At 39.8% G+C, this 24,779-nt stretch overlaps 1 protein-coding gene across 14 annotated transcripts in view; it reads left to right on the plus strand.

Annotated features, from left to right (window-relative positions):
- Nucleotides 1–24,094, plus strand: part of TBL1XR1 (transducin beta like 1 X-linked receptor 1) — a gene marked incomplete in the record, with an annotated part of 115,069 nt that extends 90,975 nt beyond the window's left edge. For all 14 annotated transcript variants that reach the window (NM_001396224.1, NM_001396223.1, NM_001396226.1 and 11 more), the window contains 14 exon segments: nt 4,067–4,169; nt 6,591–6,736; nt 8,195–8,414; nt 10,453–10,585; nt 10,786–10,927; nt 11,222–11,285; nt 11,388–11,485; nt 13,225–13,285; nt 14,440–14,561; nt 14,987–15,061; nt 16,175–16,302; nt 16,501–16,666; nt 17,466–17,567; nt 18,649–24,094. In NM_001396224.1, coding sequence (NP_001383153.1) covers nt 4,112–4,169; nt 6,591–6,736; nt 8,195–8,414; nt 10,453–10,585; nt 10,786–10,927; nt 11,222–11,285; nt 11,388–11,485; nt 13,225–13,285; nt 14,440–14,561; nt 14,987–15,061; nt 16,175–16,302; nt 16,501–16,666; nt 17,466–17,567; nt 18,649–18,675 — 1,542 coding nt within the window.
- Between the last annotated feature and the right edge of the window lie 685 nt (nt 24,095–24,779).

Raw genomic sequence — 24,779 nt, forward strand, 5'->3', positions numbered from 1 at the left:
GGGAATTGCTGTTTGCAGCAGCTTGCCAGGCGGTTCTGTTTTCCTACCTAATGAGGAGGTGTTAGAGCCCACCTCAAATGGCAGGATGCTTTCTTAAGCTGTTGTTGGATGAAGGAGTAAATCTGAACCGTAGTAAATCTTGTATATATTATATAACAGAATGAAGAGTCACAAAGTGCTAATCTGATGTGTAAACTTTCTCTGCCAGTTCAAGCTTTTTTTTTTAAAAAGCACAGAAAAGCTATTAGGCAAGGAGCCATATCAAGCAGCATCTGTTCTCTAGCATTTGGCATGAACCTGGAATAAGAGTACAAAGCTAGCATAAACATGTATGGTAGAATAATAATTTGTCAGAAATGCAATCAGATTGGTACTGCTGGGTGCCCATCAGTCTGTAGATCCAGTTTTCATGACAGTGGAAGTTGATCTCTCTAGGATGGATTCTACATGCAAGTATGAAGGAACGTGGATGGTCCTTGAGGGCAGGAGGTGCCACGCTGAGTGGTGCACGGTGGTGTTCCGGAGTCACGGTTGTCGTGTTGCAAAATACAGGCACGTTTTCACTGAGCAGAAGCTGAGATGGAGTTGGTGTGCGGGCTCTGAGATGAGAAACCTAATTTCCTTTGAAAGAACAGTTTCTGAATGACTTTGGCTCCAGCCATCGATTCAGCGCTTGGTTGAGTCGGGTGAGTTTGTCAGAAGCACAGGAGTGCGTCTTGTCAGGTCTCGCTGGTATGCAACACACTGAGCTTTTGCCTAGATCTTGAGGCCACCGTAAGTATAGGCAGTTGGCTTTTATTTTGTGGCTGGTGTGTTATATGCCCGCTAAATTAATAATGTCCTGGGATACCTTGGTACTGTATTGGTTGGAATGTAACAGCAGCACCATTGTCTGTGGCCCAGTGGTTTGGGGTGCTATGGGGGAAGAGCACAGTTCTCTACCATTGGTATGCTGGCGTTGGTGAGCGTGGCTGGGACGTGTGCAGGTTAAAACAGAGCCCAAGCAGCATGCTGAGGTGGATGTAGGGCCACCAGGAGCTGCTGCAGGGCTGGAGGGCATTGTCTGTGGCTGAGACCCCTCTGCAGGGGGTGTGGGTGAGGACTTGGGCCTTGTTGCTGCTGGGCTTTCCCCAAAGCTGCTGTGGAAATGTCTGTGGGCCATGGGGTGGAGGTCAGGCCGGCTCCTGCAGGCGCCCTGCTCGGGTTGGCACCAACTGGATGCGTGTCGGGGGAGGGAATGATGGTATCCCTTCGTACCTGTATTGCTGCTGCGTTTGCCCTTTGGGGGTGGCAGGGAGAGTTGCTTGGTTCCGTGTGTTCCTTATGCAGCTCCTCGCTTCCCCAGGGTGTGCAGCAGGTGAACCACGGCCTGCTGGGGAGGGAGCAGCACAAAGGCCTCTCAGATTGAGACAAGCACTACAAAAACGGGTGAAGCAATATCTTGATATTTATTTATTTATTTATTGCATTTTAAGGAAACTTGAGCAGCCTTTTCGGCTTTGTGCCCTCACCAGGAAAGCGGTGCATTTATTTAACACATTTCTTCATTTTTGGAGTTGTTACCATTGCAAAGCCAGTGCTGCACTGCCACCTCTTGGCAGCCGGGCAGCAGCGTGCATTTCCAGCAGTGGCACTGCCTGTCCTTACCTTGTCGCAGCTTGCTTAGAAACACTTTGAGCCAGCCTTGAAAAATTACACTCATTTGACTCGGGCAGGGTGAGTAGCACTTCTGACAGCCAAGCAAAACGTTAGCTTTTTTCTTTGGTTATCCAGCTGTGTAACGTGTGGCAGGTAAATCTGTGACATTTCAGCAGTTCTGCTTTCAGTGGGGAGTCTGTTTTGTATTAATAATACAGATCTTCTCTGTGTAGCAAATAGTGCTTATATCCGATTCTTGCATTTTGATCCATCTTTTTGGATGATGCAGTGAGATGTTAAAAATCAGTAGCAGACTCATGAAACAAACACTGCCATTTGCATGTATAATGTGAAAAGGCATCTTCACAAGACTTCTTAAATGGAATTACTGCTTTTTCTGTAGGATATTGTTCCTTTCCTGTAGAACTTTCCTGCAATGAGCGGGCTTTGAAGATGAATTGCTCCAGGTTTGACCACAAATATAGCTGATTAAATCAGTGTTTGGTGCTGCATGTGTTGGAACTGGTTGTCCGTGCGTGAAATGGCTGAAAATGGTATTCATTTTGCACACTTCATGGGCGATCCCTCAAAGTTGTTGTAGTTTGTTAGGTGTACGTCGTGCATCCAGCGGCTGTGGATGGGCAGTGCAGGGATAGTGTTGATGTACGTTTGGAAGCTGAGCTGTGTTAGCAAGAGGCTGTCCTGGAACTATTATTTTTTCCTTAAATAGAGATGAGAAGGTTTTATGTAGCTCTGCATATTTATTTATTTGCTTAAGAAATTGAGAGCGTTTTCTTCTGTTTCCCACCACGACCTGTGTAAGTGCAGGAATGCCCAAATCCTGGGTTTCCGTGGCCATGTCCAGCATCCTTCACAGCTCCCTGCCTCCCATACACAACAACCCTAACTCTCCCAACAACCCAAACTCTGGGTCTCACCGACCCCTTTGCTGTCTGGGTTCATCATGTAGCTTCTGTTTCTGGGGGGTTTAATTGGGTCTCTTCACTCTGTTCAGCTGCCAACCCTATAAGACTTGTTGAAAAGTCACATTTGTGAAAGCTTTTCACGCTGCCATATTTGTTTGAATTTGACTGATGAAGTTCCAAAGTTAGATGGCCAGAGAGACACTGTGGTTCTTTTGTCCTGTCTTTTTAGGAAGTCTTGCTAGGAAAAAGTGCCTAGAAAGAATATGTGAAACCTGTTGCTACTTGGCAGACTTGTAATGCAAACCATAGTCTTTGACTTGCTGCTTACTGCTGCGTTCATAGCTTTCCCCCCTGGAGTGCAGAGGTGAATCACCTGCCCGTGCAGCCACGTAGCTGGGAGCAGTTACCTTGTTGTTCTGAACCACGCAAGAAAACCTGCACTCCAGTCCTTCTATTTACTGATTTTTTTTTTTAATACCAGATCCGGGTCAGACCTCGTCCAATATCAGTAGGATACCTTCTGACATGAGTTCCATAGATGTAAATAATGGTGATATCCGGGCAAAGCACTTGAAGGTCTGCTCTCATTAGGAGCGGGAGGTGGACATCATTTCGTGCTCTGTTCTGGAAGCTCGTGTTTCTATGTGTTTACGTGATATTATAGAAAACAGGACGTTCATTTTTGAACATTCAGAAGTCATGGGAATGTTGTTAGAAGTGAGGCTTAAGGAAGAAGAAATGCTGTATTCCATCTCAAGTTCATGTTTTATATCCTGTTCTTGCTTTATATTCAAAATCTGTCATCCAAAGTATAAATATTCCAATGCATTATTTGCCTTGCTAAATATTTACCTTTAATAAAATCCGGGGGGAAAAAACATTGTATATATACATATGTATAGATGTGTTTATATCCCTGAATAATTTTAATCACTGATGAAGGGTGCACAGTAATGTTATTGACATGCTCTGTTTAAACTTCATCTCTAATTTTAAGGATTACTGTGGCAGGGCGTAAGTACGTGGCTGAGATCTTTTCTCATTTTTGGTGGAAATAGTTGGGTTTGGTTTGAACATATACAGTGCTGTAGTCCAAATCATACCTTAAACTAGAGCAGAAATCCCTGAACATTGAAGTCGATTAGAAAGTAAAAGTGAGATATTGTCTGGATGCCAAAGTCATCGTTATCCAGATGTTGGAAAAAAACGTGTTTCATAGCAGTAATGTTGATTAGGTGAAACTCATTTGATTGTTGAATACTTCCCCTGTCCATTTCAATTTGCATCATCTGCGAGCATGGCCCTTCACTATTTAATTTACTGACCTTAATGTTGCTAAGAGAGAAATGACATTTTAATGACTGTGGTAGACTTACATTATCAAACAAAATCATTGACTGTGCTGCCAGAGAGCTACTTCATTTGTAGATATACAGCATTTGTTGAGAAATACGTTATAATTCCTAAAAAATGGTTAATTAACCTACTTCTCTTACTTTTAGGGTTGTGTCCTTTGTTGTGACCTCATGGTTTAACTGGGAATAAAGATGAGTATAAGCAGTGATGAGGTTAACTTCCTGGTTTATAGATACTTACAAGAGTCAGGTGAGTTTTTTCAATTATGGTTGTTTTAACAATGTTTAATTTATTTGGTTTTCATCTGCAAATGACTTCAGCAAATGCAAACTCAGTTAATTATTTTGCCAGTAGGCATGTGCTTCTGTCTGAACTGTTTCGTGGTGTTTCTTCTCAACAAGAGGATGAATTCCTGCCAAGTTACCTTCTGTAACTTAATCAGATTTAGTCATTTGGAGATTTCAGATGGCAGTCAACCAAGGACTCACTTGATTACTAGAAATGCATTTTCCTGGAGATTGTTTTCAGCTGCAGGATCACCACAACACATGGCACCATATTCTTTGGGGCTACTTGAAAAGAGGAGGGAGGGAAGAAGGATGACATCCACTAACACACGTATTTTCTGCTCTGTCTTGAAGTACTCATGCTGGTGCTGCTGTGAGCTGATGTTGCATGACCACGTCCCTTGCCTGAGTGTAGCTGTGGGGAGGGAAGATGTTGCTGTATTTCAAAGGAAAAAATAGCTTTATCTATCAGTATATGGCTAAATCAGTCTCCTGCTTCTCAGGAGTAAGAGCTAAACATGTGTGAATGTTATCAAACATACCAAGAAACTTTATTATTTTGCTGTGCTTATCCAAACTGACCGCATCCGTACAATACAAGTGGGGATTCTGTAGCCATCCCTTAGCATACTTTTAAAAGCTGCCAAAAGAGCAGCAGTTTGGGTTGCAGGTTGGAGTTTGTAGGGGTGACCATATGGCTGCAGGACTTTTTGTGGTGGTGTTTGCTCTTGAAATTAAGAGTGGAAACAACATTAGCTTTTATTCACAGCTACGATATTGATTGCTTAAAGCAGTCTACATTTAGAACACAAATTTAACTGGAAATCAGGGCATGCCCCAGCGTATGAACCAGTGATGGTTGTCAGCTGGCATGGCAGTATGTGGTCTTAACAACACATAAAGGCAGCCTGCCCTTAGGCCTTCTGGTGACAGTGCAGGGAATCAGTGTGTGTGTTACCTTGCTGTTCCAACATTTACTGGTTATTATTTTTCATTACTGTTTGCTGATGGGGGGGCTTCAGGCTTCTTGAAAACTTGTCTCATGGTTATGCATCATCAAGTCAGATAGATGATAAGTTCAGTGAGGTAAGACTCCTTTAGCTGAGTTTTTCCTGGGGTTAATGTGAAGAAAGGAATGCAAGAACATTAGTAGGAGAAAATAAAAACTGGCTGGGTGGAATTCTTTGGTCCAGTTTTACACATGTAGCTTAACGGGCTTTATTGTCAGCTTCTCAGATTCCTTGTATTTTATCAAATCTTATCTTAGCACATTACCACTGGCCCTGACCTGGTGATGGGAAAGGCTCAACCTCTGACAAAAATGGTGTAGAATAGATGATTGGCTTTGGAAAATAATGTCATAGATAATTCCAAGGGTTACAAGTATTTCTCTCTTCTTATATTCCCATTCAGGTGTCAGTAACCAGTTATGTCCTTCTTGTAGGTGTGTGTATATAGGGTTTTTTGTTTGTTTATTTGTTTTTTGCTTTGGTTGAGTACTCACCTGCAGCTGTGCTGTTTTTTTTTACTCAAGAGACTTTGTGACTTTAACATGTACAGCTTTCCTTCAGAGCTGGTGGAGACTGATGCTGCATCTGTCCACTGCTTATCAACTTCTCAAACTGAGGCAAGGAAGCACCAGAAACAGTGATGGATGGCAAAGCTTTTCAGTCTCTGCTTGTCAGAAGATAGAAGAAACTCATGGTTTCACCTGAGTTTACAGAAAGCTATTAGCATTCTCACTCCAGCTGCAGAGAGCTTTAGTCACAGAAGCCAAATTTGACAATTGCTTTATCTTCATTTGAAAGTTTGCAGGCAGCTTCTTAGTTATCTGACAGCAAAAGACAAAAGGAGTAGCTTCAGAAAAAGCACCAGTGCTTGCTGAAGCAAATACTTCTCTCTAGGTTAAGTTCACTTTTCAGGGCAAATAAAATAACAAACGGCTACCAGTACTGCACCACAGCATGCCTGTCACTTAATCAGTGCCCAAACAGGCTCGGTTGTGACAGCATCGTACCATGCAGTTAATTCTGTTTTATGTACTGCTTCATTTTATTTTCATGGATAACAAATCAGAGAGAAAAACTAACATAGCAATCTGTTTAAATTCCATTGCTTATTCTATATTTTCTGTTTTCATGTATTCTCATGCACAAGTGTTTTACCAGTGATAAAATCAATTGCTGTGCTTTTATATAAACTTAGCTTTTGTCCTTCTGTACATTTTAAATTAGAAACGAGGGAAACAGAAGTGTTGTGTTCTTCATAGTTTTAAGTGTGCTCTAAGTTTCTATAACTTACTTAGATTTGTATACAGATCTTGCACTACTTTGGCCAGTGGTATTATCTATAAATACATTTTCACGGTTTTGCCTTTATTTAGGGTTTTCCCATTCAGCATTTACCTTTGGTATAGAGAGCCATATCAGCCAGTCCAATATAAATGGTGCTCTGGTGCCACCAGCTGCTTTGATTTCCATCATCCAGAAAGGTCTGCAGTATGTAGAGGCAGAAGTCAGTATTAATGAGGTAAGTAAGAACTCCATACAGGAGCATTACGTCCTTGCTTGCAGTGAGTTTGAATGCTCAGTGTTTTTTCTTAACTTTTTTGTATCCTATTTATTTACTTTTACTTCAGATTCCTCACTGCTGGTGTTCACCACGACTCCAGTGGTGGAACCAGAATGGAGTGACATAACTGGGTAGGGGTTCTGCCCCGTGCAGCCACACAACACCAGGCATGGTGTTCTGGCTCACTGCTTAAAGGTCCGTTGTCTGTAGAGTTTTTACCCTAATATAATGTTGCAGTAAATCCAGAAAAGTGCAATAAAATAATTATAGAGACAAGTAACCTTTTACTTGTTATTGTAGACTTGTTCTAGTGAGGTAAGAGAGTGTGCTGCAACTCTTATTTGGGTGACGTGGTGCTGTGATGATGTAATGAAATCCAAAAGGAAGATTTCCAAATAGAGAAATGGTTTCAGTTTGTGGCAGGAAGGGTGGAGGTATATGTCAGTTTGCTTTTTGCCTCTGCTGGATAATTCATCTTGAGCAGAATCCATTGAATTTAATGTTCAAATGGTTATTCCATCAGTACAGAAAGCTGTGCATCTTCCTGCCTGATACTCTTGATTTCCATTCTCATTTATGCCTGAGAGGTTAGCAGCCTTTGTGTGTGTCGGCTGTATTGGATATGGAACAGTTCTTCAGTAATTCTGCTATCTCTCCAGTCTCCCTTACATCTTCTTTTTATGTATTATTTTCATAGTCCCAGTGAGGCAAATCTTTTCCCTTAGGAAGCCTCAGAAAAATAAACCAAGTGATTGGAATAGAAGAAGGAGACCCTATATTTATCACAAGGAATCCTTCTAGGTCCTAAAAATAGGTCCTTACAAAGCCCTAGCATATGTATAAGTGTATTTTTAACGAGGTCGTGTCCATTTCAGGATAAAATTCTTCTTTGTTGTTTGAAAGTATGCCAGCACTGTTTAAGAAAAAAAAAAAAGAAGAAGAAAACTGGTGAACTCTGGATAATGTGTTTATGGAAAGTCTTAGTCAAATAAGATAGAATAACTTCACCAGCCAGTGACCTGACTTGAAACGTTTGCAGCTTTTCAAACAAACCATTAGATTTTGTTGCAGCCACTCGTGTTTGAGATGGTATTTATAGATAGCTTACAGATATTTTTTACTGCAGCAGACAACTTAGCAAACTTGGAGCATGTAACTTGTAATTCCAGAACCTCTGCCAGAGAGGCCTGCAGTGGCTTTTTTGCATACTTAGGGTGGCCACCTCACTTCAGAGTGAAGTTCCAATTCTAACCACAAAAATGCTGAGAAATTAGTTCTTGCACCATTTGTAAACTGTTGCCTTTTTGTTGTATTACATTAGAACTTTTACTTGTGTTTTTCTCAGAGTTTTTGGCAGTGATGCTAATCCATATTTGGTGTTGTTTTTTTTTTGCTCTTTCCCTCTGCTGTAATTAGGATGGTACCTTGTTTGATGGTAGGCCTATAGAGTCTCTCTCACTGATAGATGCAGTGATGCCTGATGTGGTACAGACAAGACAGCAGGCCTACAGAGATAAACTTGCACAACAGCAGGCAGCCGCTGCTGCAGCTGCAGCTGCAACAAACCAACAGGGATCAGCAAAAAATGGTGAAAATACCGCAAATGGGGAAGAGAATGGAGCACATACTATAGCAAGTAAGTTGAGACAGAAGTGAACTTACGTGTTATGTCGTTTCCTTGTCATTTGTCATATAAAGTGTTCGTGTGCCTTAATATTAGCTAGCAGAGAATGAGATAAATGCGTCAGGATGTTAGCGACCCTTCATCTTGCAGACAGTGCTTACTTTTATTAGTGCCTCACATTTGACTGTCCATGCGTTGATGTTAGGGGTTGCAGGAGATGTGAGCTTTGGAATTCATTCACTCCAAACATACCTTTGACAGAGTTTCACTTCTAGGACTGCTCCTTTCCTATCAGCTGAAAATTTTTCACAAAGCCTTGAGTAAAAAGCAGACAGTTCCTTAAACATTGCACCTCCTCAACCTCGAGCCCTGTACAGGGAGCAGGGAGAGGATTCTGCTTGCCGTTAGCTGGTTAAAACAGAGACTGCTTGCAGTGCTCCAGCAAGCACTGCTTCCGGCAGGTGCTGCTAACCCTGGGAGTCAGGGATCTGGGGCTCTCTGTGCTGGACTGATTCCTTGCCATGCTGAGATGGCAGTTGCCAAGACACATCCCATGTCCTTTGTCTCCTTTATCTGTATCAGTTTTCATGATTCATTTTGTAGGATTGTTTAATGCAACTGCTTGCCAGTTTTGTTTGTGCATTGATTTATTAAACTTCAGTTTTAGTTGTGATTGGGGAAACAGGTGAGTTTTATTTATCATCACTGTTCAAAGGAGCACAGCTTAGTCTGGATGTTACACACAAGTTCAGGTAGGACATTACAGTGAGATTTTAGAAGTGAGCTTTCTCGAAGTCTGCTTTTGCTGTAGCAGCTCCTGAGGAAAAGGCATTTTTGAGAGTGTATTTGTATCAGGCCACGTACGAGCTTTGCATTTTACAGCTGGATTTTACTGTTTTATTCATTATTACGTATGATAAATAAACTTGGAAATGTAATCTTTGGCTTAAATAAGCTCTCCACTTTGATACTTTCATTTACAAATCTCATAAGAGCATTTGCTCGTTAACTATGAACTGGAATGAGTGCACTTACAGATCTCAGCTACTGGAAGTGTGGTATACCAGCAACCCCTGCTGGCTGCACACCGAACTGTACTGGCATCAGTTCTCTTTAATGGCAGTGTTTTGTAAGGTATGCCAGTTGAGAAATACTCACGTTCTGATGGCTTTTTTTCTCACATGTGCAAACAGACAGAGAAACCCTTAATGGTAAATTAAGCAATAACTGTGAAATAGTTTGTTTAATCACAGCGAATAAATACGGAGCAGGTGAACTGCTTAGCATTTTCTGTATTCTGCATTCGTCCTCGGTGTGAATTTATTTTAATAATAGAAAATGATTGATGGTAGCTGGCAAGAAAACTGTTTTGTCACTTGAATTACCCCCAGTGCGATTTGCAGAACAAAATGAATTCAGCATCGCTTCCACACAAAAAGCGGCGTATTGCCACCATTTCACAGTAATTGCCAACGCAGTTTAAGAAGCTGCGTTATCAGTTTACCGTATCACCAAATGTTATTATATTAATCAAAGCCATTTTGGAAGTGAGGGGTCTGAAGTGTAGATTTAGAACCTGTTTGAGCTCAATTCTGAAAAGATAGATTTTTTTTTTTTGAAAACTAACCTGTCAGAAACGTATTTTTAAAGCACAAGACAGACTTGCAGCTTGTCGTATCGAGCAGTATAGCGTATGAAAAGCTGTGAGTACTTTTACACTCAGTGTTTATTTTTCATCATGAAAAATGAGGCCAAAAATTATTTTGTGGAGTTTCAGAATAAAGTCGCTTTGGATCCTGAGGTTTGCAAGTGTGATTTCTTCCTTGGTTTTATTTATTTATTTATTTATTAACCCCTATCAGTTCATAGTACTTCACAGATTGGTGCTTGAAAAATAAAGGAGCATAACAGCTTTGTCAGATGTTGGTCGATATACGCCGTGATCTAATGGTGCTCATTCCAAAAGAATCTTAATTGCACAGCAGTTAAAACGTGCAAGTCCAAAATATTAAAGTCTGCCTTCTCTCTACTGTTGTTTCCCATAATGCAGATAATCACACAGATATGATGGAAGTAGATGGCGATGTCGAAATCCCTCCCAACAAAGCAGTGGTGCTGCGTGGCCATGAATCTGAAGTATTCATCTGTGCCTGGAATCCCGTTAGTGACCTTTTGGCCTCAGGGTACGTGCATTAACCACATCTTTACAGAATATTGATGGTCATTGGTGTACTTCTTGTTTGTTTATGGGAGCAAGTTGAAAGAATACCAGCCTCAACGCTCTCTATGTCAAATCGCACAACGTTCACTGCTTTGAAGGGAAAACACTTTGAAATGAAGTGAACTGAGAGAAAGGGGTTACATCCTCCTAACTGCTTTGCAGATCTGGAGATTCAACAGCACGGATATGGAACCTCAGTGAGAACAGCACAAGCGGCTCTACGCAGCTGGTACTTCGACACTGTATACGAGAAGGAGGGCAGGACGTACCAAGCAACAAAGATGTGACATCCCTAGATTGGAATGTGAGTAGAAATGACTGCACAGAATACTCTGCGAATACCATGCCTGTAATCTTGCATAGTCAAATTCTAAGTGCCATGAACTGTGCGTCCTCTGTTACCGCCCTGGAGGTGTATCTCATTTTGAGTTGCCTTGTAATTTCATCTCTTATACTTTGGGGACTTCTTTTTAATAATTGTAGTCTGTGGAATAAATATCATCAGTCCTACACAGATGTCTTCCACTTGAACTTTGCATTGTGCTCCTTAGCCTTGAATTGTGCAGTAAAGTTAAATAAATAACCTTTTTGCTGGCAGAGCGAAGGTACACTTCTAGCAACTGGGTCTTACGATGGCTTTGCAAGGATATGGACTAAAGATGGTAAGTGAAATATTTCATAATTTTCAGTATATTCCCTGTATTGTGGCTCACAACACAGCTTTTTATTTTTTTTAATGTATTCATATCAATATAAATTTTCAGGTAATCTTGCCAGCACCTTAGGGCAACATAAAGGTCCTATATTTGCGTTAAAATGGAACAAGAAAGGAAACTTCATTTTAAGTGCAGGAGTGGACAAGGTGAGATAATCTTTGGTAAAATTAAAATTGTTTACTTCACCGTTGTAATCTGATTGTAAACATAGTAACAAAGCCATAGAAGTAAATAACTAAATTTAAACTTAAGGTATGGGATATTAATATGTACTTACAAAGAACTTGTTCTGCTAGCTGTGTTTCATTGTGTTTTATAATAGCCTATTGAAATACTCAAACTCATTAGATTTTAATGCCCCTGGTTCTCTTCCCAATTAGGTTAGCGTAAGCTGGAAAGTAAGTGCATTGAACCTTAAACCTTTCTAAAGGCAAATAATCTAAAATTTACTGAATGACCTGCTGCAAAGCCTCAGAAAAAAAACATACTGGAGGAACAGATCAACGCTGATTTGGATATCAGTCAAGCCCGAGAATAATTTAAAAGGTTAAAGCTGGAGCATAGGGAAAGTCAATATATCTGACTGGGAGGTGCCAGCAATGTAATGCCATGAAGCCCATTGTTTAACTGTGTTTGATTTCGTGCCTCTGAACAAACATAAAGGCTTGCAAGGTCTTTAAACTGAGAATTGTTGTTAGCATGAGAGTCTTCATGAATGGTAGGAAGGATACAGTAGCGATGAAGAATAGATCTAAAGAGAATTCAAGGAGTAATAGGTGTTGTTCTTCCTGTTTTAACTGATTCAGATTGCAGAAGTAACACCACAGTTCTGCAACACTTAAAACTGGCAGTGCCCTGCTAAGGTAGTAATATAACCCTCAGAGTTTTTCCTCTCTTCATATGGCTTTTCTTTCCTAAATTGACTTAACCTGCCTTGCTTTAGTGCCCAGCTTTCTAAATGCTTCTGCTGGCACAAAGGAAGGAAAAGAGTAAATATTTCACAGCGTGGAAAGGATGGATTTCCTCTTTTGGCAGCTTGGATGGCTTATGCCAGTTTTAACATCTTTGTGGAACTTCAGCTTTAATTTGCAGAAAAACATGCTGTAGGAGATACAGCCTCGTTGTTTCAGTCAATAAAACTCATTGACAAAGAAACTGAAATTACGCTTTGAAAAATATTCTGCGTTAGTGGAAAGATTGACTCAACCTTTAGTTTCATTTTCATAAGTAATCTGTGATCAGTTCGTACTCCCACTGAATTCATCTCCAAGTTCTTATTGAGGAAAATTTTCCTTGCTGAGGTAGGTCAGGTACATGAGTGTGGAATGCAGCAATGACAAAATACCTATTTTGTCATGAAGATTTCTTCCATGAGAAAGACAGCAGAATGTAGAGGACAGCTCAGATCAAAGTTACACCCATACTTACAAATGAAGGAATCTGAAAGATTTGATTTATGAGGCAGTGTTTGTATAAAGATTTCCACAGGGACAGGCAGGTATTTGAAAATACAATTTGAATATACGTGTGCTTGAAATTAAATTAGGCGTGCAGTGTGGATTATAAGAATAGAAATAGAAATGAGTAGATAAATCTGTTTAATTAAAACAAAACAAAACCAGAACCACACTTTTTTCCCTCCAGACCCCAATATGTTACTATAAACACCTTTTTAGTGTTAGAGCATGTTAACGTTCTCTTCTGTTGCCTGTACTCTGCCATTAGTTCCTTCAGTACTAGGTAAAACTCTTGAAATATTGAGTCATGTGTAGATGTGGGCACTGGGGAGGAGGCTAGGTAATTTGGTATGTGTGAATGGAGGTAGTTGTGGGGAGCTAGCAGTTGGTGCAAATGTGTTTATTGTTAATTTATCTGTTTAATACAGACCACAATTATTTGGGATGCCCACACTGGTGAAGCCAAGCAGCAGTTTCCGTTTCATTCTGGTGAGTGCTGATTTTGCTCATTTGGAATTGTTGTCTGGAAAACCTCCAAATGTGTCACTCATTTGGAAAATAACGTCCTTGAAGTTTATGGAGTCCATTCACACCTTTTTGAAGTCTTAAGGGTAGTCTTCAAATACTGACTCCCATATTTGTAGTCTCACACAGTTTTAAAATGTTGTAATTCACAATTTTATTGCAGTTGCATGGAAGATCATAAGAGATGCTCCAAGTATTACCAACTCACTGTAGTGTAGGGGCAGACATAGTGTGGGTGGGTTGCACAAGATTTATATTCATCAGCTAAGGACTGCATTTGTCATCATCTTGCTACAGTAATCCCATCTCCACATCCTGTTGTTCCTTACTTCATGCTGTGCCGTCCTCAATTTGTTCAGCCACAAAGCAGCTAATTGGCCCTGTGTGCTGGCCAGCTGGGATGAGAGAGCCACCTCTTGGGAGGGCGGACAAATGGCTCTGCAGGCTGTGTGCTGAGCAGGCCTGCCAGGGTCATCTGGAAAGCAGCAGAGAGGGGATGATGTACAAATCATTGAAGGGCCTTTAAGAAGTGTCTCATTTCCACTTTTTATTTTACTTGCCTCGTGTTTTTGGTGGCATGACAACAATCAAAAACATCAGTTCTTGATTTATTGCTAGCAATTTTGTGTGTTCCTGGCCATAAATAACTCATCCTGGCCAAACCGAATATGCAGACCATGATTAAACCTCAAGTTATCACACCCTAAAATGCTGAAATTATAATAAATAAATAGAGTAAATCATACTCGTTTTCACTGGCTGACATCAGAGAGTACAAACGTGCTGTAAGCTGTGAGAATCTGTGTCTTGGGTGGGCTCTTAAGATTTACTTTGAGGTGACTTAATGATAGCTTGCTTTCTTGTTGTGCTCTGTGCTGTATAACTGTTTCATTTCAGATATATCCCATGTTTTAGTGACTATGACATTTTATACCAAATTTCTTGTAAGACTTTTTAGCTGCGTTTCTCATTGTTTTAATTGTTTGATAATCTTTAGAACTGCTGTAAAATTAATAGCTGCTTCCTGCTGGCATTTGTTCGAAAGTGGTGAATGCTAAATTTGTAAATCAAATTTCTGCAGAGTATATATCACAGTTTTAAATATTTTGTTCTTCTAGCACCAGCATTAGATGTTGATTGGCAGAGCAACAACACATTTGCCTCTTGCAGCACGGACATGTGCATTCATGTCTGTAAACTAGGACAAGATAGGCCCATCAAAACCTTCCAGGGTCACACAGTAAGTACTAGAAAATGACAGATTTTATGACGTTTTTATTAATGAGAGGCTGTTGGGGTGGGCAGGGAGCATCACTACTCTTGCCAGTATACAGTGCTTGCATAAGAGTTGGTCTTTGGCAGAAGGCAATACATACATGCACAGGTAGATGTAGTTAAGATGATACGGTAAGCCCAGTCCCTCTGATGAGAACAATACTTGCTCCTGTATACAGCTTCTTTTACCAGCATGGCTTTAGAAGAGGAAACAGATTAACTTTTGATTTTCCTATGTATCATGTTGTGTTAAGGCCACGTAGGGAATGAAAATTAAATGTTAAAATAGTGGTAATTATGCAAATGCTTGCAACTGCAACTTTATCTTTTGTGTGCTGTCATTTGTAATGGAAGTGAAAATTCTAATCTATTCTCACTGCTCAATTTTAGAATGAAGTAAACGCAATCAAATGGGATCCAACTGGTAATCTCCTGGCATCCTGTTCAGACGATATGACTCTAAAGGTAATGGGAGTGATGGCTGTTGTCTTTGTAGGACTTTGGAAAACACACCATTAGTTTGAGCGATGGAGCCGTATCACTGTGCATTCCGTATTGTCTTAACGTTTGTTCTTTTTTGATGTAACAAGATTAGGCAATCCCAGCAATCCCTTTGCTAATCAGAGCCAAGCTTTGCTCCAGAGAGCTTGTTACAGGCTGCCACCTTGAGACTTGGAGCATGATGTATTAGGTGCTTTTAGCTGTGTACAAAATTAAGTCATTAATCATTAAGCTGTCACACTTGTTGGTTGCTTTTGGTTAAAAGGAATAGTTGGAATGCATGTAATGTTCTAACATGTACAAGAATCAGTGACTAGATGCTTTCATAGTGTTTTCTGTTCTTCCCTTCTTTCTAGTTAGAACCTTTAGCACGTTATTTCTTGTAAGATTGTGTGTGCCCTTGTTTTTCTGCTTCAGCCAGAGTCATTCTGCAGTTTTAAGTGTACCAGCGTGTTTCCCCCAAATAATTCTTGCATAACCATTATAAGTCTAAATAGAATAACTTCATTGTTTTTGTTGTAGGATATCATGGATGAGTTGGAGTCCTAAGGAGCTCCTCCTCTGTGCAAAATATTGCACAAACACCTGGCAATGCCAGTCGTAATAAGCCAAGAAAATGTCATAATGGCTTTTGCACTATGCATCTATTGCTCTGCATGAAAACAGCACATTTTCCTACTAACTCTGTTTCACTCAATCTGTGTAGCAAGAAGGAAGTTCGTTTAAAAATAGGGCTGTGATGTTTTGTCAACTCAGACATGAACATATACATATTGCTCTTCTCATTTTAGCATCTGTTATCTTCCATACACTTTTCAAGTGACTTGTAGTTAGCACATGTAGATTGGTTTCTGTAGACAATATATTACTTATGCCATCAGATACTTGGTGCCCTCCGTTTATGGAGTTCTGAAATAATTTTTACTGTAATCACTTTAGAAACACAGCAGTCACAGAAAATGCTTTGAGTAGCTTAAAAGGTAGCAGTCAGGCTGCAGAAGATAAAGAAAGGTATAAAAAGTATCTTAATACGATATTGTGCTGAATCTCTTTGTGTTGTCTTCCATTTTATCATAGATCTGGAGTATGAAGCAAGACAGTTGTGTCCATGACTTACAAGCACACAACAAAGAAATTTATACTATCAAATGGAGTCCTACGGGACCAGGAACAAATAATCCAAATGCCAATCTTATGTTAGCAAGGTACTTCTTAATCCTGTTTTTAGAGGGGTTTTTTAAGAAATTGAACACTACGTTTACTTTGCTTTTTTACTTGTGTATATATATATATATGCAAAATGTTTCAAACGATGTAGGATACTTTATCATATGACAGTTCTATTAAAAACAAGATTGTGCTAAACTGAGAAGTAATTAATCTCTGTTTTTCTGCCTTGACAGTGCATCCTTTGATTCTACTGTTCGGTTATGGGATGTAGACAGAGGAATCTGTATTCATACTCTGACAAAACATCAAGAACCTGTGTACAGTGTAGCTTTCAGTCCTGATGGCAGGTACCTGGCCAGCGGCTCCTTTGATAAATGTGTACACATCTGGAACACACAGGTATAGCTCTTCTGTCTGCTTAGAAAGCTTTCTCAGTCTTTTCCATTGGTATTTTTCCAACCTTAGTTATGCCGTCTTGTTTTGGACACAGAGAACTTTGCCCTTACTGACGTGCTGATGTACCTTCTCCTTGTCCTAAGGTTTCTTCTGTTGATGGCAGTACATCACAAAGAGAGAAAAATGTAAAATGTACCTGCCTGTGGTGAAGGCACCCCAAAAGATCCCCAAAACCACACTGCAGGACACATTCAGCAGTCTCTGCAGTAGCATGATGCATCCAAAAATTGTTACCTCTGACATTTAAGCTTCTGATAAATTAGCTTTGCTGTGAAAAAATTTGAAGTGAATGTAGGCGTACAAGTCTGATACTTGATAGCTATTTCATTGAATGTCGCTGAAAAGCAAAAGAATGTAAAGTGAGAGAAGATGGTGACAGATCTTGCAAAACTTTCTGAGAAGGAACACTATTACTTTGCTTCTCTGTCAGAGAAGAACTGAAGGCAGATGAAAGTGTAGAACCCGCATTGTTAGGTAAGGTGAGATCTCTGGTTACCAGGGATTGGATGTTTTATAATTGGATCGAGGCCAACTATGGTTTCACCTTTAAAACACAGGAGATTAAGATGCAGTAATTGTTTGTCAGGTCCTTTCACACAGTTCTTAGATCGTCCATGAATCTCAACCATTTCCCTTGAGAGTTTCTGCTGTTAAAAATGACAGGGAAGTTTTCTATGTAGTAGAAATGTACTTGATCACATGTATTTTGTCATTATTAATTACATGTTTTGTCCCTTTTTAGACAGGTGCCCTAGTTCACAGTTATAGGGGAACAGGAGGGATTTTTGAGGTTTGCTGGAATGCAGCAGGAGACAAAGTTGGAGCAAGTGCTTCAGATGGTTCAGTAAGTGTAGCTTGACTTGTTTAACAGTCTAACAACACATTTTGGCTAACAGTGGAGATGATATTTCCTTAGGTACCTGATGTTTAAATACGTGCGGCTTTCATGTAGATGTTTTTCATATAAAGTTTCTAAAATTTGAAAGTAGAATGTCTTTATTCCAGCTTGATATGTTACTGTTCTAAACCCTCGGAAGTCAGAAGATGCATTTAATTTAAATTCCCTGTCCCTTCTGGTACTTAATGTGGAAATCTGTTCAGGGTGGCTGGTTGTTTTTCTTATCATTTTTGTCATATGATTGCAGAAAATATCGTGAAAGGAACAAAAATCTCAAGGCATATCCTGAGTGGAAGTTAATTGCTGTTCCACTCAAGGTTACTCTTACATACAGGCAATGTAACCTTTCCAGTCTTCTGGTTAATTTGACCCAAGATGCTAATTGTACTTGCAACAGATTTGTTTGTGACTTTCGTTTAGTTTTGACTCTTCTGAAATGTATCCTTTCTATGATTTGTTAGTAAAAGTCCACCTCATCCCCTCTGTTTTAAATACATTTTTAGCTGGCCATAGCTAAGCAAATAGGAGCACTTCGGAACCACTCGATGACTAAAAGCATATCTTGTCTCTTGTTGGTTTACTATGTCTGACAGAACTCGGAGCACTACTCAGTGAAGGCTTTAGAAAATTAAACTTGGTACTTATACAATGTTAAGTTTTTTTTTTAGAGTATTCTGATCAGTTTTTGCATTTTCTGAAAATGTATTTTTAGTTCAATTTTACTATATTTTTATAAATAAGATAAATTCCTGACCTTCTAATACGAAGTAACAGGCAAACAGCTCACGTAAGATAGTCTGAATGGTGCTGATGAGAACTCAGTAGACAGCAGTACTGTTAGCAGGTCTGGCTACGTGCTGATAACCCAGGAGCTCACGTGCTGATTTTTTTTCCCCCCAGGTCACTTACAAATTCAGGGTTATGCAATCTGTCCCATAGGTTTCGCTCAGATGTTTCGCACAGAATTGTGTAAATGTGTAATATCATGCAATGTGCATTTCCTGTATGTGTATTTCTTTTCTTACAGGTTTGTGTATTAGACCTACGGAAATAGCGCTACTAGTTGGAAGCCATGGACCGACTATGAATGTGTACATAGCCAAAATGACTGTCCCTGACCCATGTACTGCTATAGTCCCAATTGAACCATGGCCAGTCCACTACAGCCAAACGTAAAAGAAATATATACATATACTGTATATAAAAATAAAAAAAAAAAAGTTACACCCTGAAGAGGATGACAGAGTTTTGTCACAGCTTGTGAATCCCATTCACCAAGTGCTGGAATCTGCTGTGCCCCAAAATAACATTTTAATGTTTTGGATATGAAAAACAGAAGAGAGAGCGAGAGAGAGAGAAATATACCGTATACAAGAGCAGACCCATATACATACCAAATTCAGAAGATATAATGGCAGCCTTCATTACCCCTTTTCCCCTCCTAATCCGCTATGACAATGGATTGTGGGGTATCTTTCTTTTTTTATTCTCCTTCTCAGTAGTTGAGCAGTTTGTGTGTACAGAGAAAACGGACTTACAGAAATCTGCAGCAGTAGTTTTTTTCTTTGCTTTTAACCATTGGGTTTTCTGTTTTGTTCTGGTTAAGTTTACGGATGCATGAAGTAAGGGAGTGAATTAGTTTCTTGTTTATGTTTTTTTTTTTTCTATCACCTTGGGAAAAAAAATGTTTCTTTGAAACATATTTGAATGCATTCTTTGAGGAGGTAGATTGAACCTGACCATGTTTGGTACATTTTGTGACTCCCAGAGCACAATTTTGAACAGAAGGAGGGTGGAAAAGGGATTATGGAGAGAGAAGAAAAAATCCTTCTTAGAGGCGTGATATTTCATGTCCCGCTCATCTACAAAGTGTGACAGTGATGGGTATGACGCTATGTTTTATTTTCTGGTGACATGGCTGGAATGCAGTAGTGTCTTACTTGGGACGTAATTCTGCCAAACTTCAGAATAGAAAGGCACAAAAGTACAGAAAAGAAAAACACAGGGATGCAAAAAAAAAAAAAAAGAAAAAAAAGGAAAAGAAAAAGAAAAAAGAAAAAGGACAAAAAAAGAGGTAAATGAAACGCATCTTCTGTTGCTTTAAGACCATAGCTAAAATATGGTGAAATATGGTTAAATTGTGCACTATTATGGAAAGGAGCAAAATATAGCTGGGGGATTTGTTAAGATCTTTCTGGACAAGGGTTCATGCCACAGCTTCTCTGGGAGTTGCCCATCGTTATTTGTAGGAGCTTAGATGTTTAATTGTAACCAAACTCCAGTATTAAAAGTGTCTCATGTACTTTTTCTTTATTAAAATAAAATCTTTGGCATATATTTGATAACACTGCCATTAAGAGGCAAAATGTTTACTACCTTAGATTTAAAAGAAATATCTTAAACAGAGGACTTGCTTCAAGTTTATTTTAATAGCAGTGATTCAGCTTATTTAAAAGATGAATACTTGCACTAATTCCCCTGCTGCTCCAGTCCTGCAGTTTGTTGTATCACGTGACTACATTTTTTTCCAAATATAGGGTAGATGTAAGCTGCTATTTTTTTAATAATCACTACTATAATAGTGTCTTTTACTCTGTTTACAATATCGAGTATTTTTCTTACAATGACAGATGTATATGGCAAACCTTTTTCTGCTCATGTGATTAAAAATATACTGATAGTGGTTTTATTTGTAAATGATAGCATGAGTTTGTGTTTACGCGTACGTGTAGTTGAGAAGGTTGCATCACATCTTGCATACAAGTCCAAGAGTGTAAATTTATACAAAGGAGAGGCGGTCAAATTTATGTCCCAGGCATTTTACTTAAGGAATGGTTTATATTACAGAGAGAGCTTTGTGAGGTTATCAGTTCTATAACACTATTTCAATCACAAATTATTTTGTGGCTTATGATTGCTGTTTTTTTTCCTTCTATTTTTCCCCTCCAAGTTATGTATAAATTGATTTAATCAAGATAGCGCAGCTTTGACATTTTAACAATTGTCCTTTAGGCATTGATTTCTGCTATTTCCATGGAATAAACATGACTTGAAGCAAGTCTGAGTTTGACTAAGGTAGGGGAGCAATTTGCCAGTGGTAAAGAGAAGTCAACAATGCATTTTTTTTGAATATACCCTAGGAGTATAATACTATCATATACAGCATTTAAAAACAAGAAAAAAAATCCTATCCATAAAGGCAGTCATCCGTGATGGTTCTGTGCCAGCTGTTTTTAGGGTTTGGGAACATATTACAAACTTTTAGAGCAATTACTCCGTGAGTTAGAGTTCGTAGGAAGCCTAATAATAGATTGAGTGTCTGGCACTTGAAATATTGCTTTTATTGCTGGAGGTCCATGACTGTGGCTGACCTCTGTCATTAATGAAAAAAAAAAAAAAAAAGAATTCTGTGCAATAACTTTAAACTGTGCTCCCAGGAATAGACACAAATGTTTTGAGTATGTTTAAGCTGCATTTTTCGTTTAGCAATGCATTTGTCAATTGCACTGAATTTAAATCTGAAAGTCAGACGTGATTCTTGATAGTACTTTTGTATTTTAATATGGACAGTTCATTCATTTTCATAAAAGTTATTGGATGATTCTTTCAGCCAATCCAAACAGTCGTGGTGGAATTCTGTGATATAGCTGCAAAATCACAGCCATGTTTTAGGGTATTGCCATTTTCCTCTTTCTCAATCATCAGCTGTTTTGGTTGTAACTCTAGTTGCTTAAGCATAGTATCACATATTCATAAATAGATACAACAGAGCTTCGGTCTCAGAGGTCCAGGGTCTTCAGATGCTTGAAGCATAGTCCAGCAATGCCAGATCTGTTGACTCGAGCGCTCTGGACGCGCAGGCTAACGCCCCAGCAGTGTTAATGCGCTGTGCCCCACCGCGGTGGAGTCGTGCCAGGTCCGGCAGCAGCAGGTCTGGCTGTAGGTGTTTTATTGTTGTCCTTTACTAGCATGCCACAGTGCTGCTCCTGCTCACACCTCTTTTTGCCTCTTGTTTTATACACTGTTAAATGCATGCATGCCAGGTGTGCTAGGTTCTGTGATTCTGTGAAGTAAAAGGAAAAAAAAAAAATCGCAAAAAAAAAAAAATAGAAGAGAACCATAAATTTATTACATTTTATAGCACAAAGACCTCGTATTCAATGGTGAGGTAGACTATCCAAATTTTTCCTTTAAATTGAGTTTGCCAAATGTCGGTAAGAGCCTGATTTTGTATCAGTGTATGCACACGCTTAGTCTTACGTAGAGATTAATTCTGTTGCGCCTGTTTTCAGTGTGAAGGCAAATGTGTGCATAGGCCTTTGCCTACGGGGAAGTTACGATCTTTTCCATTCAGCGTGTCAATGGGCAGATGTCCAAGTAGAGGATAAAAGGAAGGGGAAAAAAAACCGGGCTCAGAATTAATGCTGGAATAAGGAAGGAACTGCTCTTCAGTTTGCTGTTTCTCTATGCATCGACGTCAGAATCCCATTGCTCATTTCTGCATAGTTAGGTCCAGGTTTCCGTAGAGTTCCTCTTTTTCTATTTTGCTTTATCTTTTCCTGCGTTTTTAAATCGATGTAAAGATTCCCAACCAGTGGACTTTTTAGTGTAGTTAAGAGAATATCTAGGTCCTCGTAAAAGCTTTTTTAGACTCTTTATAATGTTGATAAACTCAGTTTATTCTGGGACTACAATTGTGCAGGGTTATTTAGCGTGTCTACTAGATGATTGGAAATCTTATATGAAACACTAAAAGTGCCTCATTTTCTGGGTTGGGTGGAGGGAGGTCATAGTTACCAGAGTCAGAATGACGTGGCATTTTGAAGCATGTTTCTTCATTTCATGACACTTTAATGCATCTTGAGAGAAAGGCCAAAGATTTCTACCAATTTTAATTAATTTTCCTTTTAAAAGCACTCCTTTTTCCTTACACTGCTTACCTCATGCTAGGGCGTGTTTAATGGGACGTTGTACCTGTGAGATGTTCTTTCTGTTCAGGAAGAAGGTCGGTGGAACCGGGCAGCTGTGCCAGTTTGCCCACAGAGCAGCTGACGCGTTCGGTTCTGCTGAATGAAGGAATCTCCTTAAAACTGCAAACTGGGTTTTTCAGCTTGTAAATAAAAGGTTGTATGTTTTTGTCCGTTCAGCAAAGAGGAGCCTTGGGACCCAACTTTCCAATCTCGACTCGATCAGAAATCCCTTTGTCTTTCACTTCATGAGGAAAGCTTTGCCAGAATAAGCGTTGAAGGCTGTGGGTCTGTGTCACACCTCACAGCGCACCGCGTAGGCCGGGCGGGCGCCAGGCTGGAGCCAGGGCTGCTGTTGGTGCAGCCGGAGCAGGGCTGTGCCAGGGCAGGGCTGTGCCAGGGCAGGGCTGTGCCAGGGCAGGGCTGTGCCAGGGCAGGGCTGCCGTGCTCAGCCCGTGTTCCTTCCCACTGAGGAGCCTCGTGTCTTCTAACTTCACAAAGCCCTGTAGAGCTGTTCCCTGGGGGGATCATTTCACGCTCTCCAGAAGTCTGAAGAAAGCAGAAGCAACATTGTGGCATGTTAGAAGCAAATAAGGCTTCCGGAGACAGCAGTAAATCTCCATCAAAGATCCCTGACATTTTCCTTAGGGAGAGAGCCAAGGAGCAGTCTTCACATCTCCCTCTAGAGAAAGCTCTGAAATCCCACGTTCTGTGACAGTGTGGCTGTCTTGCCTGCCTTCAGACCGGCAGCAAAGGCAGGAAGATCTGCCACGTCTTACAGATGGCGGATTTAGTGTTAATAGTGCTTCAGATCAGTAGTTTTGAGTACATACTCTCTTTCTCTGCCTTTAAGTTTGCAGCTTGACAGTAACTTAAGGCACGTTTTGTTTTGTTTTCTTTTTTAAATAATCATTCATTTTTACTTCATGATGTTTTTGTCATTTGTGGGTAAATACAAGAAAACAGTCTGCATGTTGTTGCTAGTCCAGTGTACTTTGCAATCTTGTCCTCAACAGACTGCAGTGTGCAGAACAGTAATTCTAGAATACAGAAGTAATTTTCTCTCTCTCCTGACATTGACATTGTAGTTGTAATGGTTTCATTTGGAGTTACAAATCCTTTGGGTCTAATTCTGTGAGCCTACCTATAGCACTGGATTAAAATGTCTGCATCATTTCTTCAGTTATCCAGTTAAACTACAGCTGTTGTAAAAGTGTAAACCAGCCCATGACAGTTTTTTGTACTTGTTTAAAGGACTTTTATTGTTCAGTTTTCATGATTATTGTCTAAAGAAGACTGATATAGATGTTCTATACTGTCCTGGACCATGTTAATTACACTTTATGATGTATTTTGGTTCTACATCACAATGATTTGTCCCCAAGGCCCTTATATCCCTTCTAGGCACATTTTCTGTTGCAGTTTCCCTTTGCATTGTATTGCTTTGACAACTGTAATTTGAATCAGATCTGAAAGAGGTCCAGAATAAAATATATTTTGATATTACCTTGGCTGAATGTTATATCACGGTAATTTTTAATGCTTGGTACAGAAGATTTGCAGATGATTGAGCTGGGAAAGTGATAGATGTGAACGATATTTGTTTTGGCATTCTTTCGTTTAAGACAATATGCGAGAAGCAATGGAAGGCAATACGTTGTACTGCTGCATACTTGTGAACAAACAGCAGACCGTCTGAAAACTGAGGTTGTCCTCGGCATTCGTTTACCACTGTGCATTTGGTGTAGTAGAGCTGCTTTTTCACATGTGTGTTTCAAGGCCTTTGTCCTTTTTCCTGCCCTTACGCTTGTGGAAGAGAGACTGTCTGCGTGCAGCTGCTTCAAGGATTTGGGTGAGGTGTGGGCAGGTTGCTGTCCAGCAATGCAGTCTCACTTCATCTGTTCTTACAGAGTAATTGAACTGAATTGTGCAAAGGATTGTTGTTACTTATTTCACGTTCGAAACTGTTTATAGTTAGACATGACAAAGCATCCATACAGCTATACATAAAGAGGCTTAAACTCCTCTAGAATTGAGTCTTGTCATAATGTAGCAGAGAACCCAAACTGTTGGTTTTCAGTGTCACTGGAAATGTGTGGTGGAACTAGTTCTTTGTCATACAGTGTTCTTATTTGCTACAATATGTTCAGAAGTAGTAGCTTTCAGTCTTAACTGTTAATGCAAATACATT

The sequence above is a fragment of the Gallus gallus genome, chromosome 9 (genome assembly GCF_016699485.2).
Source record: "Gallus gallus isolate bGalGal1 chromosome 9, bGalGal1.mat.broiler.GRCg7b, whole genome shotgun sequence".
Lineage (NCBI taxonomy): Eukaryota > Metazoa > Chordata > Aves > Galliformes > Phasianidae > Gallus > Gallus gallus.